Source organism: Thunnus maccoyii, chromosome 3, assembly GCF_910596095.1.
Source record: "Thunnus maccoyii chromosome 3, fThuMac1.1, whole genome shotgun sequence".
Taxonomy (NCBI): Eukaryota; Metazoa; Chordata; class Actinopteri; order Scombriformes; family Scombridae; genus Thunnus; species Thunnus maccoyii.
The window spans coordinates 33,398,063-33,416,145 of record NC_056535.1 but is presented as its reverse complement, the minus strand read 5'-3'; the positions used below and the strand labels follow the sequence as shown (position 1 = coordinate 33,416,145).

The 18,083-nt window shown below is 40.4% G+C and overlaps 1 protein-coding gene across 3 annotated transcripts in view; it reads right to left on the bottom strand.

Annotated features, from left to right (window-relative positions):
* Nucleotides 1-3,291: 3,291 nt before the first annotated feature.
* The window catches only part of rbpjl (recombination signal binding protein for immunoglobulin kappa J region-like), a 43,495-nt gene continuing 28,703 nt past the window's right edge, over nucleotides 3,292-18,083 (bottom strand). The window contains exons 8-15 of one of the 3 annotated variants that reach the window (XM_042404909.1): nucleotides 17,873-18,050; nucleotides 16,697-16,834; nucleotides 15,133-15,245; nucleotides 10,447-10,587; nucleotides 10,107-10,262; nucleotides 9,268-9,371; nucleotides 5,065-5,398; nucleotides 3,292-4,447 (exon numbers count right to left, since the gene is read on the bottom strand). In XM_042404909.1, coding sequence (XP_042260843.1) covers nucleotides 5,083-5,398; nucleotides 9,268-9,371; nucleotides 10,107-10,262; nucleotides 10,447-10,587; nucleotides 15,133-15,245; nucleotides 16,697-16,834; nucleotides 17,873-18,050 — 1,146 coding nt within the window. In that variant the 3' untranslated portion in view covers nucleotides 3,292-4,447; nucleotides 5,065-5,082. Of the gene's footprint in view, nucleotides 5,399-9,267; nucleotides 9,372-10,106; nucleotides 10,263-10,446; nucleotides 10,588-15,132; nucleotides 15,246-16,696; nucleotides 16,835-17,872; nucleotides 18,051-18,083 lie in introns of all 3 variants that reach the window. The other 2 variants (XM_042404900.1, XM_042404919.1) reach the window with 2 other exon arrangements.

Sequence of the window (18,083 nt, the reverse complement as noted above, 5' to 3'; positions counted from 1 at the left end):
GTGAAGCAAAGCAGCAGAAATGACCTTATACAGAAGGTCATTGAACTCTTTTCTTTATGTAACTGAGCGGAGGAGGTTGAGGGTTTGAATGAAGAATGAAGGTGTGTTCCTATAGATGAGAGTGTAAGAATGGACCCTTTCATATAGCTTCTCATTCATCAGGAGGAAAGGAGGGATGGAGGGATGGAGGGATGGAGGGATGGAGGGAAACGTGGCGGGCGTCGGTGTTTTGGGCACGTGAATCTCTCAGTTTGAAGTTTCTCCCACATGATAGAGATTAGGAGCCCGGAGACCGCATGGTCTTGTGTTTCTGCCCGTCTCCTTCCTCCACCCTCACACATGTTTGTCTAACTAATGATGAGGAAGAGGAGAAAGAGGAAGGGAGAAAAGAGCGCAGGAAGAGAGACACATGCCGTTCTGTTCCCTTCAGAATATCAGACACGTGAGGTATGAAGGGAAGGTGAAGGCCTCCCCTGCGCTGCCTCACGCCTGCCTGCAGTCTGGGCGGACGGCTGGCTGCTCGGAGCTACTGTATATGTTACGCAACACTTACTGCTTCAAGTCTGGGCCGAGAGCCAACATGGACTCCTAAATTTTGTTTTATTGTTGTTATTATTTTGCTTGTTTGAGTCCTAAATTACAAGGAACTTTGCAGATACTCTTATAATAATTAAACGTTGCACCAAGTGTAATTTTTATTGCCCCCACATCACATATTATATCACCAGGTGCTGAGATTATTGGCTGGACTTTACTGTCTCACACTCAGTCACTTCATGCATCTACGGCACATCAGGAAGGTATCGCAACCAAGAAGAACTAAAGGATAGAAGAACTTTAGTCGACGGTCAGGAAATTAATTGGAAACTATTGTTTGAGTAATTATCATAGACTGTATAAAAATATGGACGTAGTTACCGTGACGTCACCCGTCGCCATCTTGGCAGTGCATGACGCTGCCTAACTTCCAGCCAATCAAAAATGGGTAAAGAGGCGGGGTCGAATGGCTGAAACAAGCCACCTGGCGGCTGGCAGACCTGTCACTCAAAGCAGCCATGTCCTTCATTATGCAGAACTTTACGGTTTAATAAAATTTAAACGGGCGAGTTATAAAAAAATTCCCCCCCGTACAGTTGTCATGAAAGAGGAAATTAGCTACAGAGACCAAAACCGTTTTTTGTACCAGGCTGTAAACATGTTTATTTCTGCAGTAAAGTTGGGCATTTTAACATGGAGGTCTATGGGGATTGACTCGCTTTTGGAGCCTCAAGTGGTCGTTCAAGGAACTGCAGTTTTTGGCACTTCCACATTGGCTTCATTTTACAGCCCCGGAGGTTGCTGCTTGGTAATTATTTATAGTGTCAAACATTCTCTGGTGAGTGAGTTTCTATTTTATATGACATTATATAAACAAGAACTACAGCAAACAAAAAGTATTTCAATGCACATACAGTACAGACATGTGAGTACTGTATTAAAATGCACTTGAAAAAATGTGAACGTGTCCTTTAAAGTTCATCAGAAGGTGCTTTGATTGTGTTTTAATCTCGTCCGTCTTTAACTGGAATTATGTTTCTCCGGGCTGCAGGTCAGCAGTTGCTCGGTGACGTTCTCGTGGCCGTTTCTTTTATACTTGAATGTAGTAAGTTTGTTTTTGTCTCTGTTTCAGACCCGCCTCCTCACAGGAATCAACCAATCAACTTGCTGGACTTGCAGGTTCAGTATCTTGATGTGATAGTTGGTAGAACTGTGTGCAAAACTCCAAGATGGTTACAGTTTCACATCAAGCACACATACTGTTTTTATTGAATTTCCGGTGTATGTTGTTCTTTTAAAGTTTTTGTTTTATTTCTCTATCTTCATCTTTTCACCTATATATGATGGTAATGTATTTTTTACGAAGCACCTCGTAACTCTGGTTTTGAAAGGCACAACAAAGTTTTATTATTATTATTATTATTATTATTACTACTACTGCTGTATAGAAATACAGTAGTTTTTCAGGGTTCAGCATTTTTCTTCATTTTGTGGCACACACACACACACACACACACACACACACACACACACACACACACACACACACACACACACTACAGTAGAGTGGTTGAGTTCATGTCAGGTCATCAGATTAATGTCTGCCTGCTGTTCTTCAGGGCAGGTGGACTGAGCTCACAGTTTGCTCTGATTAAAAATGGCAGAGAAAACTTGATGCAGACACTGTCATGTCGGCAAGTAATCTGTAACCTCTAATGATGCAGCTTCACAAAACCAAACCGAGATCTAATCTACAGAACACGTCCCGAGAAGCAATAAAAAAAACAATAAATCAGATGACTTTTTTTTTTCTCCTTTGAATCTCAGCAACACATAACAGATGATCTGATCGAACGAAGACAGAACTTCCTCAGAAAATGTCTGGGCTGATTAGACGCAGCGATGTTAAGAATGAGAAGTATGTAGGAGATGAAAAGAGAATAAAAATTTGGGTTTACTTTACAGCCATGCAGCCATGTGGGAGGTCCCGTCATGCTTGTGTGATTATCTCCTGCTTCACTTGGTTGGAACAAAAGAGCCTTTTGGTCGTACTTTTAACCACAGACCTAATTACTTGTAAGTTAACTTACACAGATCAAACGTACAGTAGAGACAAGGCTGGTCGGGTTATATCGGCCTCGTCGGTTTGTTGCCAGACACTTTAAGTAACTAGATTAACATAATAAGGACGAGAGCTTTAAGGGACAAAGGGACAAAATGTGAGGCAGACTTAGACGTACTGGACGTGATCCAAAGGATTTCTTGCTATCACTGTGTTCTGCAGCCAACTTTTTATCAAATATGTGATGTGTCCAGCAGGAGATGATAAAACAAAACACGATGCAAAGAAGCCTCTTAATCCTGAAAAATATTTTTTCAAAACAGTTTCTCGGGAATACAAAGCAAAAAGCCGCAGCAGTGATGAACTGCTGTTGGCAAAGTCTGTAGAGGAGCAGCTCTGATCAAAGCAGCTCCAACTGATACCTCAGGCAGATGTGTGATGTTTGGCTATATTCATTAAATGGACTAGAGTGTTAACTTTCTGAACTGATGGTGAACTACTGAAATATATTTAGTGTTAATTACAGATCTTTCAGTTAATCTGCTTAATGTCTAAACTGTTGTTGTGACTGCTCACACTGGCAACAAACATGGATTTTATTGTCACCTATGAACAAATAGAATAGAAGCACAAAACAACTCTAAACTGTTGGGGTAACATTAAAGAGTTCTCCAGCAATTTAGCACTGAACTCCTGTAACTGTTTTAGCAGCTCGTCCTCATAAGAAAAACGACAGTATAGATCTAAAATTCAGGCCAGAAAAAACAACCTACAATTACATTCATGCCATCTAGCGGCCGACTAATTATTCCTTGTCAAAACGTGACACCTACATTACCCACAAGGCAACTGGACTGTGTTCACCTGCACTGCTAGCAGCAGCTAATGTAGCCTGGAGCTGCTAGCTGCTAGAGGTTTAACCTCACTTCTAACTCCACACCTTCAGATTTTTTTCATTTTTAAACTTCAGCCGCAACCAACGCCGACAATTTACAAGATGTTGTATAATATTTATGAATTTCCCGACACTAAACTCAGCTGAACTCATTCAAAAATGTATTAAGACTTTTACATCACTCACCAGAACCTCTGATGGTAAAGTAATTGAAAACATCCTCTGGGAGAAGCTAAACCCACGTGAATTATTACAGTTACAGATGAGTAACAAAGTGCCATTCACACACACACACACACACACACACACACACACACACACACACAGCGATGGATCACATCACACTCAGGTTATGTTCGTCTGACAGAATATTGAGTTGAAAGCTGTTTCTCAAAGGATCCAATAGGAAGCAGAAAGTGTTTCACTGCTGCTTTCTCTCACAACACGCTGCCCTCGGCTCGCGTGTCCATTCTCCAGAAAAATATCCTCCTGCTCGCTGCGTTCGCTCCGTCTATCACGCTACAGTTCTCTATAGCTCCCTGTGTTTTTCTTTGAGGTATGCACAGTTCATTCTCCACTCTCGGCTGTTTTATTCCCTCTCACCGTGACATTGAACACATTGTATACACATCACATCTTTCTGGTAGCCACAAATATCAGATCGAGTGTAACTGCTGCATTTAAACATGATTTGTTATTAATGATAAGTGGTATAATAATATGTATAACTTCATGGATGTCTGTAGGAAGAGTCTCTTTTTGCTTGCCTGACTTCATGAAGGTCAAAGGTTGCTGGAGCGCAGCTGGTGGTGGCGGGGAGTCGGTGTCTGGATCAACGGCGCTTCAGAAAGGCAAATATTTTGCACAACAGGAGTCTTAAATCCAACTCTGCTGAGTCAAAGTGACAAACCACAAGTGCACCCTAAACTTGATAGATGTGGAGGCTCCGGTAGCTGAAATTATGCAAAGAATTCACATTCTGACACTCAGGTAAGACGTCCTCAAGGGTTAATTTATCTTAAATGAAGTCTCAGCTCTCACTGATTTTCACTTTCCAACTACAATTTTTAAAAAATGTTGCAGTGCAAACAAGCCTATAGTTACATTATCCAAAAATCACACATGAAATCACAAGAAAATATGATTCTTGGGGGGAAAAAGCACCTAACAGCAGGAACTGCGCTACAGTGTTGTTCACTTCAAACTCACAATGTTGCCTTTTCTCAATCTCAGTAATTTGGAGGAATTGTCGACTGGATTTAATATGTATATTTGTGGCTTTGTGGTGGGAAAATAATTTTCCATAATTTCCCATAATTTACTGTGCATGACGTCTAATTATCTTGTTGACAGTTATATCTGACAGAATGGAATATTCTGGTCCAATGAACATTAACAAAGATTAAAAGGGCAAAGAGGGAATGTTATGATCCAGAGAAAAGTCTGTGACTCCAATGTTGGGTCAGAATTTGCATACAGGTCACTGAGAGGACGAGCATCGATCCAAAATGAAAATCAGTTCCTTGCTGTGACTTCAACCTGATAATCAGACTTTGCTCCAAACATTCACCTGGAAGCTGCAGGTGAGTTAACTCTGCATGAAGAGGTGAAAATTGGCTCTGGTGAACTCCTGATGGATGGTCTCTAACAGGACGTCTTCCTCCTGGTCTCCCTCCATCCCTCCTTCTCTCTTGCCTCCTCCTCCGGCTGCTCCGCCTCCTCCTCCTCGCACAGGCGGAGGTCGCTGGAACTCAGGGGTGTAGGTGAAAGTGAAGGGCGTGCGATAAATCAGGCCATCCAATCGGAGGAGAGACAGAGGGACGGTGATGATGCGTCGCAGACGGCGCCAGCCGTCACTGAAAACAGCGACGTCAGGAACAACACAGAGCAGAGATTTGGGAGATCTGAGAAAAAAAAACAAGCAGATGAAAGTAAGAAGGAGTCTGTAATAAAATGCTGCATGTAAAGATGCAACTGGTAGCACGTAACTCAAAAATGATGAGCCAGAAAAGCCTTTGTGGCCTATAAGAAAGTAAAAATAGCAGATCAAAGAATATTTTAAATCAACTAAGTAAAGCAGCTAAAATCAGTATTTTTATATTAACAGTGGCTCATCTACAGACCTACAGAGATTTATCACATGACTCTACAGCTTCTTTCTGTTTTAGCATCTTTCAGCTCATTGTTTTGGTTTTACTGCCCACAACGTTACAGTTTTTCTTCACTCTCATCACTTCCATCAAATCCAGACGCAGCAGGCAGCAGATTTCACAGTGGAACATTTAGCAGGTTAAGAGCCAGATATTTACTGTCAAGAGTCAGTGAAAATCAAAACTATTGGAACATTATATCATTCATAAAGGTTAAAAAACAGTATTTTGTATGTGTGTATCTGTATCTTAGTTTTGTAAACTTGCATGTTTAAGTTTGTAACTGTAATCTTCGTTTACAGGCACAAAGTCCTGTTTTCAAGCCAACCTTTATGAATTATATGAGAGTCCATAAAACAAAGCTGTGAATATTGGACATCTGGACACATCTGCTGGATGTGACAACTTCATAAGGCCTTAAGATCTAATTTTGTGTTTACAGGTTTTTGTGCTGCCCACAAATGACTCAATTAATATTAGTTAATGCAGGTTTAAAAATGATAAACCACACAAACCTTACAAAGCAAAAATGGTAGATTTAAAATCTTTCATGATGATAAGACTATTTTTTTTGTGGCTTTTCCATCTTTGCAGCTGACTCTTCTGAAGTTGAGGAGCAACAAAAGCAACAACAGTGAAACTATTGAAAAATAAACCATGAAAGTCGATGATTATGTGACAGACTAAACATAAATCTGAGGTTGATATGAAATACTAGCGAGCAGCAGACATTTTGAAAGCCCTTTTATGGAGCTTTTTGTGAAGGTATTTCATTTAAACCCATACTGCACTTCTGGCTTGCATGGCAGGGAGAGATCATGTTTCTAATTGGCTGCAGCCTCTCGTACAAACAGCACATTGTGGATGACTGTGTTATACAAACATGGCTTTCCTCTACGCCGCCGAGCTGCTGGTGATGGGAGGAATATTTGCAGAAGCTGGTGGCGAGCTGCTCTCAGCCAGAGACCCTGACTTACGATGCCTCAGCACTTTAGGTGTGGGATCTGAGGTGGATTCTGACGTCAGAGGGGTTGTTTTGATTCGGGATGCGTCACATGAGATTCTGTGAGGGGACGCCTGAATGTCAGGTTTCTGCAGTGCCCTTCTGTAATTTACAGACTCCCCCCCATGAGAGTTAGAGAGAGGATTGTTCCCTGTGAGCCAAGCTGAGTTACTCCTACCAATGTCTGAATATAACATAAGCTCCTTTATACCTCTCAGGTTCAGTCTTGGCTTGGTCCCTAAAAGCAGATGAATACAGGTAAAGAGGAATAAAATGGATGTCATGACTATAAAGTATACTTTTACACAAACCATCTTCTTTCAACAGGTAATGTCCAGGATTTTGACTAACAAGGAGAAACAAATCCAGAACAAAAAGAAAAAGTAATGAAAAAGGAATAAACACGTGTAGATTTAAAGTGCACCGCTAACATCCATTAGCAGGCTAGGCTAATTAGCTGCTCAGCATGTAAACATACCTCTAAAAGGTCATTTCTGACCCATAAAATGCTGGTTTGGTTCTTACTCTTCGGTACCAGTGCTATCAACACACTGTCTGCTCACTGACATTGTGGTTAAACCACAAGTCTGTTCACTTTGTCTCTCGTTCTCTACGGTGTAACACCAGCACTCAGCCTGTCAGCTGCTGTCAATCAAACACAGACGCCGACACGCCCCTCTAGTCAGCTTAGATGAAGCATTACTGATGTTTCCCCGAAGACCTTTTTCTTCCTTTTCATGAAGAAAAACTATCAACAACACATTAAAAAAGCATGGTTTTTTGGCTGCTTCTGGATTTTTGTGTAATGTTGTGTCTTTGTGTGCTACTGTTGTTCAGCAGTGCCCTGAACTCCCGCAGCGGACAACATCAACATATCCTATTGTAACTTTTACTTATTGTTATATATTATATACTACTTGTTGTAAATACTCTTATTTTATTGACAAACTATTTCAGTGACTTCCTGGAGTCTCTGCTTTTTGCCGGGCAACTGGGCAACAAGAAATAATGCAGCACATCAACAACCCGCCATAAACAACAATTTGTCATTTTTACATTTTATGTAATGTACAGATTAAACAAACGAAATTCAACGTGTTTATTGGTGAGCTTTTATTATTTTGTGACCTTTGGACAGATCCAGGCTAGCTGTTTACTCCTGTTTCCAGTCTTCATGCTAACTCAGTTAGCTGGCTGCTAGCAGTAGCTTCATTTTAAACGTACAGACATGAGAGTCTGCAAGAAAGTGGATTTCCCAAAATGTCAAACTTTTCTGCTGTATTTTTAAAGATTTATGCTAAATATGCTAAATATCAAACTTGTTCCAGTAGATAAGACATCCCAACTGCAAATCAGACATCTTTTTCTGAAACATCCCATAATTTTCAGCAAGACACCTCTCATCAGACATGACTGTGAGTCTGTGGTGTTTTATAGAAATTCCTCAACAAACAGCAAAATAACTGTTTTCAAAATCTGGGTCAGATGAAACATAATTTGGGTTAAACCTCTCTGGTTACGAAATATTTTGTGCAGAAGTGCCACTTTATATTTTTAAAAGGAAATTCCATAAAAAATGTCTATCTTGGGGCCAACTTTTATGAGCAGCCAGCTTCACAGACCTGAGCAGTCTCACTTAAACATGACTAACACTTCTATTTAGCCCTTGTGCTGCTCAGCTCCACACCTGGTGCCTCTACGGTGAAGCAGCATGACAGCGAACGACATAAAACAGTCATAAATAAAAAATAGTGCGTCCCAAAGTGATTGTTAAAGCAAACATGCACCTAAAAACAGAAGTTTCTCATCTGATTGACTTACATAACCAGAAAACTCCACTGTGTCAAACTTGATGTTTGATTTTTGAATGTAAAGAAACTGTAATCAAGTTCAGACTCTGTAAAGTTGGTCTACTGTCGGACAACAACTTCGAAGATACTTCGAACTCAAACTGATCAAAATAATGTATGTATTTTTTCACCAGTTTGCACAACTAGCCCATACATTTCTCTTCATCAAAAGAATAAATAAAGTGTATTCTCCTGCTGTTAGATATGTAGCTAGATATGTACCACTTATTTATTCTCCCTCATGGCCCTGAACTCTCCACCAGCTATTAAAGGCAACCAGCCAACAGACCTGAAGGCCAATAAAAGCAAAATGACAACCGCTGCTACGAGTGTCGACAGGTTCTATTGTACTGTAAGTTTATCAGTAGATCTATGTTTATGTTTCTTCCCACCTTTCTGGTTTCTGGATAATTTTTATAGAAGTTGTGTTTACTTATAAATAATTGCTAAGAAGAAAAAGATGAGCAGTGTATCAGTTCCCAAATCCTTCAAATCAGGGTTTGTTTATATCTGTTGTTGGCTGTAAGTCATCTAAAACCCCTGCTTTGTGCTTTAATATGTTAAATAAATTAATATCTCTTCTAAAGTCTCCTCTCTTCACCTCTTCACCTCTTTCTTAACCTCCTCTCTGCTCCTCATCCTTTCTTTTCCTCTTCTCTCGTCTCTGTGACTTCTTACATCCTACCTGTCCACACCGTTACTGTCTGTTCACCTTGATACATCTCCTCCTCTCCTCTCACACAGCGTCTTTCTGTCTCCTCTCAACTCACTTGAACATGGTCTCGGCCTCGCTGTTGCCAAACCAGACTTTGAGATGAGGGTTGAAGTTTTCTCCGTGGATCTCCAACATGGCAACGTGTCCTCCACCGTTCACCTGCAGAAACACACGTGCACAAGTTTTCTTTTAGACCAACGTTTCAACACTACTGTGTTGTCATCAGAGTCAAAGGCTGTTTGCAGTATTAAAGGCTGCAAACTGATCAGTGTGTTCCAGTATTTTCTGTCTCTGACCTGAGAAGCATCTGATTCAGCTGCTCATTGCTGGAAGATGCAGGCAAACCCCTTCCAACAAGTTTCCTTTTATTTTTATTGTTGCCTGTTTTCTACAGCAACACTGTCCAGATTACAGAAATGTTTCAAGTCTCGCTGAGTTGATTTTTGTACTGTACTAATGATAACCAATGGCTGGTTTAAAGGTGGAAAATCAAAGTAGAAACGTATGGTCGGCAATGTTGTCAAAGGCCTAATCCTTAATTATGGCTTCTCATTTTGAAATATTATATTCACATCATTTTGTCATTCTTAATTTGTGTTTCTCGGTGATATCATCTGGTTTGCCTCTGAAAATGGTGATGTAATGTACAGATGATTGTAGTTAAATGGCTTTAAAAAAAGAAATACCGTCACTTCAGATCTCACAGCAGTTCATTTAACATCTTTAACTGTGATCTTTGTCTTTTGTTTTTGAATTGGACTTAATTTACAACAAACAGAATAACAAACTAGACTGAGAAACACCCCGTGTGTCAGTGGTCTGTGTGTGTGTGTGTGTGTGTGTGTGTGTGTGTTTATATGTATGTCTTAGTACCTGTCCTCTAGTCTAACTCACCTCTAACCCGGTGATAACAGGAAAAGGACTGACTGGTGTCTGGATGCAGGCCAGACTCTGATTAAAGGTGAATTCCACTGCTTCCACTCCGATGATGGTCCAACAGGATCCATCGTTCAGCACCACTCTGCTGGGGTCTCTGACACTGGACGTGGCCTGGAGGGAGGGAAACGATGGAGGAGAGGTTGGAAGGAATTATAGAGGAAGAGTGAAGGGTGATTAGAGTTTACAGGCAGGAATGGATGGAGGCATTAGTAGAAGGAGAAAATGAGAGACAGAGAAAGAGGGAACAGGAATAGAAAGTAAAGGACAAACAGAAGGAAGAGCGAGGGAGTCTCACCTGGTGCTGTATGATGGTGTCATTGGATAAACACATGTAGGCGTGAGGATTGTCTCTGAACTGGAAGGCGCACTTGTGGAGCTGAGAAACTGGCTCGTCCACATCTAAGATGGCGTGCTGCTTGTTGACCTTACGGATCACCTGGTGATATCAAAAAGAAAAGGGAAAAGCGAAATCAATAAGCTTCATCTGAAATCTCAGAATTGTTTTCAGAGCTCCAAACATAATCTCAATGTAATGTCAGAGGTGTGGATCGTAGTGATGAACCTACAGAGAATTATCAGTGACTCTGCAGCTCCTCTCGACTTTACGGAGCTTTATAGTGAGTTTCAGCTCATTGTTTATTTGTCCGGCTGCAACTTTACTGTTTTGCTTCACTCTCAGTGCTCTCATAGCATCGTTTTGGGCCGCAGCAGGCAGCTGTTTTCAGAGAAAAAGCTCTAAAAAGCCACTCAACACCAAACAGTAAACAGACACAGTTAGCTGTAGACTAGCTGGTGAACATAGTGGAGCATTTAGCAGCTAAAGAGCCAGATATTTCCCTCAGGAGTTGGTAGAGAGCAAAACCAGAGCTAAAAGAGAGTGAATATTGGACTTACATTCACCAGGTGGACAGAAACAAGACTCCAGATGAATGATAATGTTTCTCCGTAACTACTGGATGTGGAAATAAGCAACTGTTTGCTAACAAGTTCAACATATAAGCTTAAAAGCTGATGATATGTAAGTGTCGTGTTCACTACTTGTTTATGCTGAAAACAAGTGGACAAAAAATCAGTTAATGCAGGTTTATAAATGGATTTAATCTGCTGTTAGAGGGATGCTTTTGGCCTCTGTATTTTTTTTTATTATATTATTAGGTTTTTTTGAGGCATTTTCCACCTTTATTAGACACCAGGACACCAACAAACTCCTGTATAATCTTATTTTTCTGCTGTTTTATTTGTGCCTCACAATTCTGCAACTCTGGAGAGAAATAATTTGTCTCCGGACACGAGAACTCTCCACACTGACTTTGAATTAGAGGAGTTTATATGCAAACATTTTGCATTTTGCAAGACCACCAGCTTGATTAAGAAGTAGGTTTTTAATGCAAACAAGGTTATTGCCACAAAACTCATTACAGATCTCGAGGAAGGGTCTCCCTTCAGAGAAACATACAAAATACAGTAGATAAAAAGACATAATTAGGTATAAAGTTTATTGTATACTACAAAGAAAACATGACTGTAATTGAGTGTTATCTGGCGGATCTCTTTGTTAACAAAGCTAAACACATTATATCAAGAGGATAAGAGTTTGTTTGAGATCATTACTCAAATAATACAGTATTGACTGGCTAAGATAACAAAGGGTCTCCAAAAACAACAAAGCTAGTTTACCTTACACTTGTACAGTAGGAAGAGAGGGAGCTTTAAACGCTCTGTCTCAGATACAGGAAGCTGACAAAGCTAACAGTTTTTAAAAAGGTTTCGACAAACTGTACATCAACCAGGTGGTCTGTACATCGCTGGAGGTTGCACAATGAATTACTTCTGTCCTTGAGCCCCAAACCAAACTGTAACCACACTCGAACACACCCTTAACTGCACCACACACAGAATATTAAAACACTTAATTTTCTTATATTTAAGTCTTTTCACAGCTGCTGATCCAGGAACTTTTTCTGGTCTGTACGTCCACCTTCACCTCTTCAGTCCCTGAACGCCGACCACAACCAAACAACAGAACCGGGCCGCTTGTCACGCAAACCAGTCAGCAGGAAAGATTTCTCTGTCTTCAAACAAACCACGCAGCAAAAAGGCCTCAACTACATAAACATATAGAAGTGTAGCGTGTAGATATACCTTAACCGTCCACCAGCAGGCCAGCAGCTGAGGTTGTTATGACAGCAGTTTAGGAGGTACGAGAAAAGGGTCTGCTCAGCGAATTGTGAGCGATTCTGCTAAGAAGTTTGGAAGACGGGTGAAACAATAACAGCGTTTTTGGGATTAGCAGGTTATGTAATACCTGCACAGACACACATCTGTAAGGTGGGATCCGAGTCGTGATTATACCTTCAGTCTGTGGTTGAAAAACAGAATAATCAGTCAAGACAGCTGCTCTCCAGAGTGAGAGCAGCTTTTCTTCTACTTTTCTCTGGTTAAAGACACTCACATAGGGATTTTACACAGTTTCTCTTCAAAAAGGACTCAAACCAAATGCTGGTGAATCTTATATTTTACGTTGTAACAGCAGCCCTAAAGGTGTGTTGCTCAAGGACTCTTTAGCAGGGAGTATGCTTATAGTCACTGGGGTTTTAAACACATTCTCAGTAAATTAACAGGCTTTTCTAAATTCCTCATTGTTATTGTTTTAATTTCCTGAACCGAGAGACCAGAGAAACTCAGCTGATGTGAAGACAGTCCGCCAGCTCAGGGTCATTTTATCTCAGCGTTCATCAAATCCTTCTTTTTTTTATCTGATTTTGTTTTATGAAGAAAAGTTCAGCCGCTAAATGCAAAGACAGAGTTGATTACAGATGCAATCAATTCATATTTTCTTTCAGCTCAGAGAGAACTTCTCATCGTTTTTTTGATGTTAAACTCTTTAGTCATTTAAGTTTATTTAAACTCACTATGAAAGGCAGAAAAAACAGGACAAAGACATCGTTTGACTGTTTAAAGCTTGTAACTGCAGAGTATTGTACAGTATCTAGATGCAATGGGAATAGAAGGTCACATGCTGAGGACATATAGTGCTATAAAGAAACAATAAATATAATTTAATATGTATTTAAAACATTTATCCAACATTCTGAAAAAGTCTGCTACCTCTTAGCCTGTGTGTTCCTTATTTATCAAGTTGGCCGACATATTGACACTGGAAATAATAAGACACACACACACAAACTAAAACTAGACATCACCCAGTGGTGTTTCCATCACTTCAGAGGACATTACATTGATTTACATTCATTTCCTGGAGACTTATTCACCATAACAACTACTTGCCTAAACTTAACCCTTACTCTAACCCTTACTTTAACATAACCCTAAACTAACCCTAACTTTAAACCAAGTCTTCACTCTAAAATTAATGATTTACCTTAAGGGGACTTTCTTTTTGTCCCCATAAGGGAGGCAAGTCCCCACAGCATGAGGACTACCTGGACCACTCTGAGCTGACAGCTGAGGTAGCGGATCAGGTGACATCAGATGGTTCAGGTTACTGAAGGGCAACATGCTTTACATGGTTGAAGCAGGATTGTTTTTTTGTCTGCTACAGCAATATATCTGCTCTGTAAATCACTTGTCTTGTGTTCTCAAAGGAGAACACAGGAAAAGAAGCACACATTCCCTGGGGCCTCTGCATAAAAATACACATCAAAGTGATTTAATGTTAAAGTTCTTGCTTCTCTGGGTGAGTTTAAACTGAAAACGTTGCTGACTCTACAAAAAGACTGATTCAAACTGTTATCACAGATACTTGTTTTCCTTTTTTTCTCCTCCTTCTTTTCTCTTTGGTGATATAAATTCATTATTGTGGTGGTTTTGGTCTACACTCCTCAGAGATCATCAGTCCAACAGTGTGACTGGTCCTCTTCTTCGTCTGTTTAACCACGGTGTAACCGATCACTGCACATGTAATCTCATCACTGGCATTTCATGCTTCAGAGCTCAGAGGAAATTCAAGCTTAAAGGTAGGCCTTGAAGTTTTCACTGTAAACAATCATTGTTTAGTTTAATATTGCCCTGCAGAACACATATCCATACGGCTTAACAAAAATGTCAATATCATTTCCTTGTTGATAGAATATTGGTCTCTTTTTGGAAGTTTTAAAATCTGCTTTTTTACTTTTAGTGGCACATTCTGCCCCTTAAGTGACTCTGTTATCATTTATATTACAGGTTACTTTTAACAGAGACACTTTGGAAAACTTCATATCAACAAAACTGCACAGAGATGCTCACCTGTGTGCCGTCTTATTAGAAACAATGAATTAGCTTTGTGCTCATTACCAAGTAATTAACCCATGAATGATAGTTTTAAAAGCCACACCATCATCTCAGATCCACTAATCTGACAGGATAGATCTCTATTAAATATTCATTTGTGCCATACATACATTGCACTTTGGCAATGAGAGTAATATTTCTCCTGTCTTAATCATTGTAGCAGGGATAATAATATTTACAGCATATCTGGGTCCAAAACAGTCTCTGAAGCTACAGCACCAGTTTGTCATGAAGCCTGAAAAACATATTGTATGAGCCGAGTCTAACAGGAAGCAAAGGAAAATTTACTGAGCTCAGTGGTGTCACGCGAGGAAATGGGGAAAGATCATTAGACAAAAATGTAATACAGCATACCTTTACCTTTTATGGATTAGTAAGACTCACATGACAACATAGCATTGATCTAGCTAAAGCAGAAGTTTGACATATTATTTAGATAATCTATTTCATCCTAAATACTACAGTCTAATCCTCTAGTGAGATGACAGTTCATTGAAATATAAATCAGCTTAGTAGATGTAGTTGTCATTTCCATATAAATCATTTGCTGATAATCAAGGCATCATTCATTTTAAAATAATACTGTGTGCTCAGCGACCATTCAAGTGATTAACATCAGGTGTGTCAGCACATACGTCACATTAACCCCTCTTCAGTGTGTGTGTGTGTGTGTGTGTGTGTGTGTTACCATGGGTGGCAGAGCTACTCCAGACTCAGTACACACTAGCTGGACCACACAGCCATAACAGATGAAGCCTTCGCTCAGCACAAAGTCGCCTTGATCAGCACGCTGGTCCTCCACTACACACACACGCACACACACACACACACACACACACACACACACACACACACACACACAGACACACACACACACACAAAATGAATATTCATACAAATGATTGTTGTTAGTCATTCAGACAGGAACTGAGGGGCAGGTGAGGTGATTTTAACATTAGATGCTCTGGTCAGTGATTTTAATGCAGTCCGGAGTGCATGTGGGTCATTTTTCACCTACTTCCCCGTAATAATTAAAGCCGAAACAATCTACAGTTTTAAATCCCGTCCAGAACAAAGAGTAAAATTATCGAGGGGCAGAGTGAACAGTTCATACAACACCTCCCACTGTAGCGCTAATCCAGTCTGAATGGAGCTTTAGTAAAATCTTTTCACAAAATAAAACTCTTTTCCTACTTTGGCTTACTTTTCTTCCAGATGAATAAAGACAAATACAAAGTGTGTGTGTGTGTGTGTGTGTGTGTGTGTATGGTGGGGGGGGGGGGGGGGGGGGGACAGTAGAGAGGAGAGAGTGCAGATGGATGAATGACTGAGGTTTAGGTTTTGGAGGTGGGAGGTCCATGCACGCCGGGCACTGTGTTAAATAAATAACTCATAGATCTTTAGACAGATTTTCCAGACGTGTGTGAGGGGAAACGCCGGTGATGAACTCTCACACAGTGACTGTATTTATGCAGGGTGGCCGAGGGCAGAGAGAGAAGATGTGTTGTGACTGGAAGGTAGAAGGTTTGATGCCAGTGACAACCGCTGATCATCCCTGTATCAGAGAGATGTTGATGTTGATGTCTTGACTCCTCTGGTTTACAGATGTATGGATGTCAGATATATGAAGAAATGATCAACTATCATGTTTATAGTTGTAGCATGGACTGCCACCAAGTGATCAAAGCAGAGAAAACATCCAAACATGCCAACATGAATTCTTCTTGTATTAATCCATCCATCCATCTTCTCAACCCTGTTTCATGGTTACGAGGAGCTGGAGTCTATCCCAGCATGCATTGCAGGAGAGATGGGGCACAATCTGGACAGTTTGCCAGTTTATCACAAGGTTTATAATTTATGATTGTAATAATATGTCTTAGAAACAGTAAATAAAGCCCATTTACAGTTTCAGAAATGTTATCTGCTGGTGTATTTGCCTGTAAATTGGAGAATCTTTGGTTCTTTTGGTTAATAAATACATCATAACTGGACATTTTAATGTTGTATAATAATTTATGATTGCTTTTCACAATCATAAATATGTTCAAAGTTCAAATATTTCAAATAAAGTAATATAATAAATAAATAAACACTTTTGATCCTCTGTTTTTGATGAAAGAACAGTAAAATCATGGATAGACTGACCACAGTATATGAAGCACATGTCTGTGTGTGACTAAGAAGCTGTGAACATACAGTTAACACACACACACACACACACACACAGACACACACACACACACATTTACCCAAGGTGATGGTGAAGGCTGTCCACTGTCTGGCGCTGGCTATGAAGGCTCCTCTGTCCACTGAAAGGTAACGAGTGCTGACCGTCTGTGAGCGCAAGCGGTTGAACAAAGCTACTCTGGAGCACGATGAGATACACACTGAAAACAGACGGAAACAGAGAGAACGTGTTGGTGTCTGTGTTTGATTGACAGCAGCTGGCAAGTTAGGAGACAAAGTAAACAAACTGCTGTAGCTACAAGTCAGTGACACACAGTGTGTTGATAACAGGGATTTTGAAGAGCAGTGACCAAATCGGCATCTAACAGGTCCAAAGTGACATTTGCAGGTATGTTTACATGCTGTTCAATGTGCTGCAGCTGAGCAGCTAATTAGCTATCTAGCTGCTAACTGATGTTAGTGGTGCACTTTTCCCCAGTGAATGTTTGTTTGGTGGCTCATTAAACAAGCTAAACTGCAGGAAAAGACGTGTGTTCATGTTTGTTAGTTAGATAAGAAGGAAACTTTAGCAGGAAAGTTAATGTGGGTCGTCTGTGTTGTGTAGCAGGATGCAATCAGGCTCAGTGTGACCGTCTGCTCTGCTGATGATAGAATGACACGTTATCACTTTATGCAAGATTTGATTTGCTCCAGGACTCCAGGACAAGGACTCCAGCTATGCAAGTGGATGATTGAAAGTTAAAGGTGAAGGCAAAATCTAAAATTCTCCCTTTTGGTGTCTGATTTTTTCTCAAAGGAGAACACAGGACAAGTGATTTACAGAACAGATATGATGCTGTAGCAGAAAAAATGCAGTTTAATCCTGGTTCAACCATGTAAAGCATGTTGCCCCAAAGTAACCTGAGCGATCTGACGTCACCTGATCTGCTACCTCAGCTGTCAGCTCAGAGTGATGTCTCCTTTTAGGTTGTGTGTGTGTGTGTGTGTGTGTATGTGTGTGTGAAGGGTTTAGATGAATGAATCAGACTGACTCGACTCAACAGTTCAGGAAGTCATGACATGTAACAACTAGCTGTCAGTCACTCAGCCAATAAAAATAAATAATTGATATTAAATGAGACTTTTTTATTTTTGAACTTCATGTTACACACAAATAATTTCAAAATTCAAAATATATTGGGTCAATATATCTGGATTTAAAAGAGTGGGAAGACATACAGTATAAATACATCACTCACGGTCGGCATTCTTCATGGACTGTCTCTTCTGGGACGGTTTGGAGATGACTTTGATCATCCGGCTCTGGAAGGAACCCACTTCCTGTCTGTTGCCCAAGGAGAGCTGCAGCAATAGGCGGAAATGCTTCCTCTTGTCCTGATCAGAGATGAACAGGGACTTGGCACAAGCGAACATCTGCTGCAGAGAAATGGAGAGAGACGCTGTGTGTGA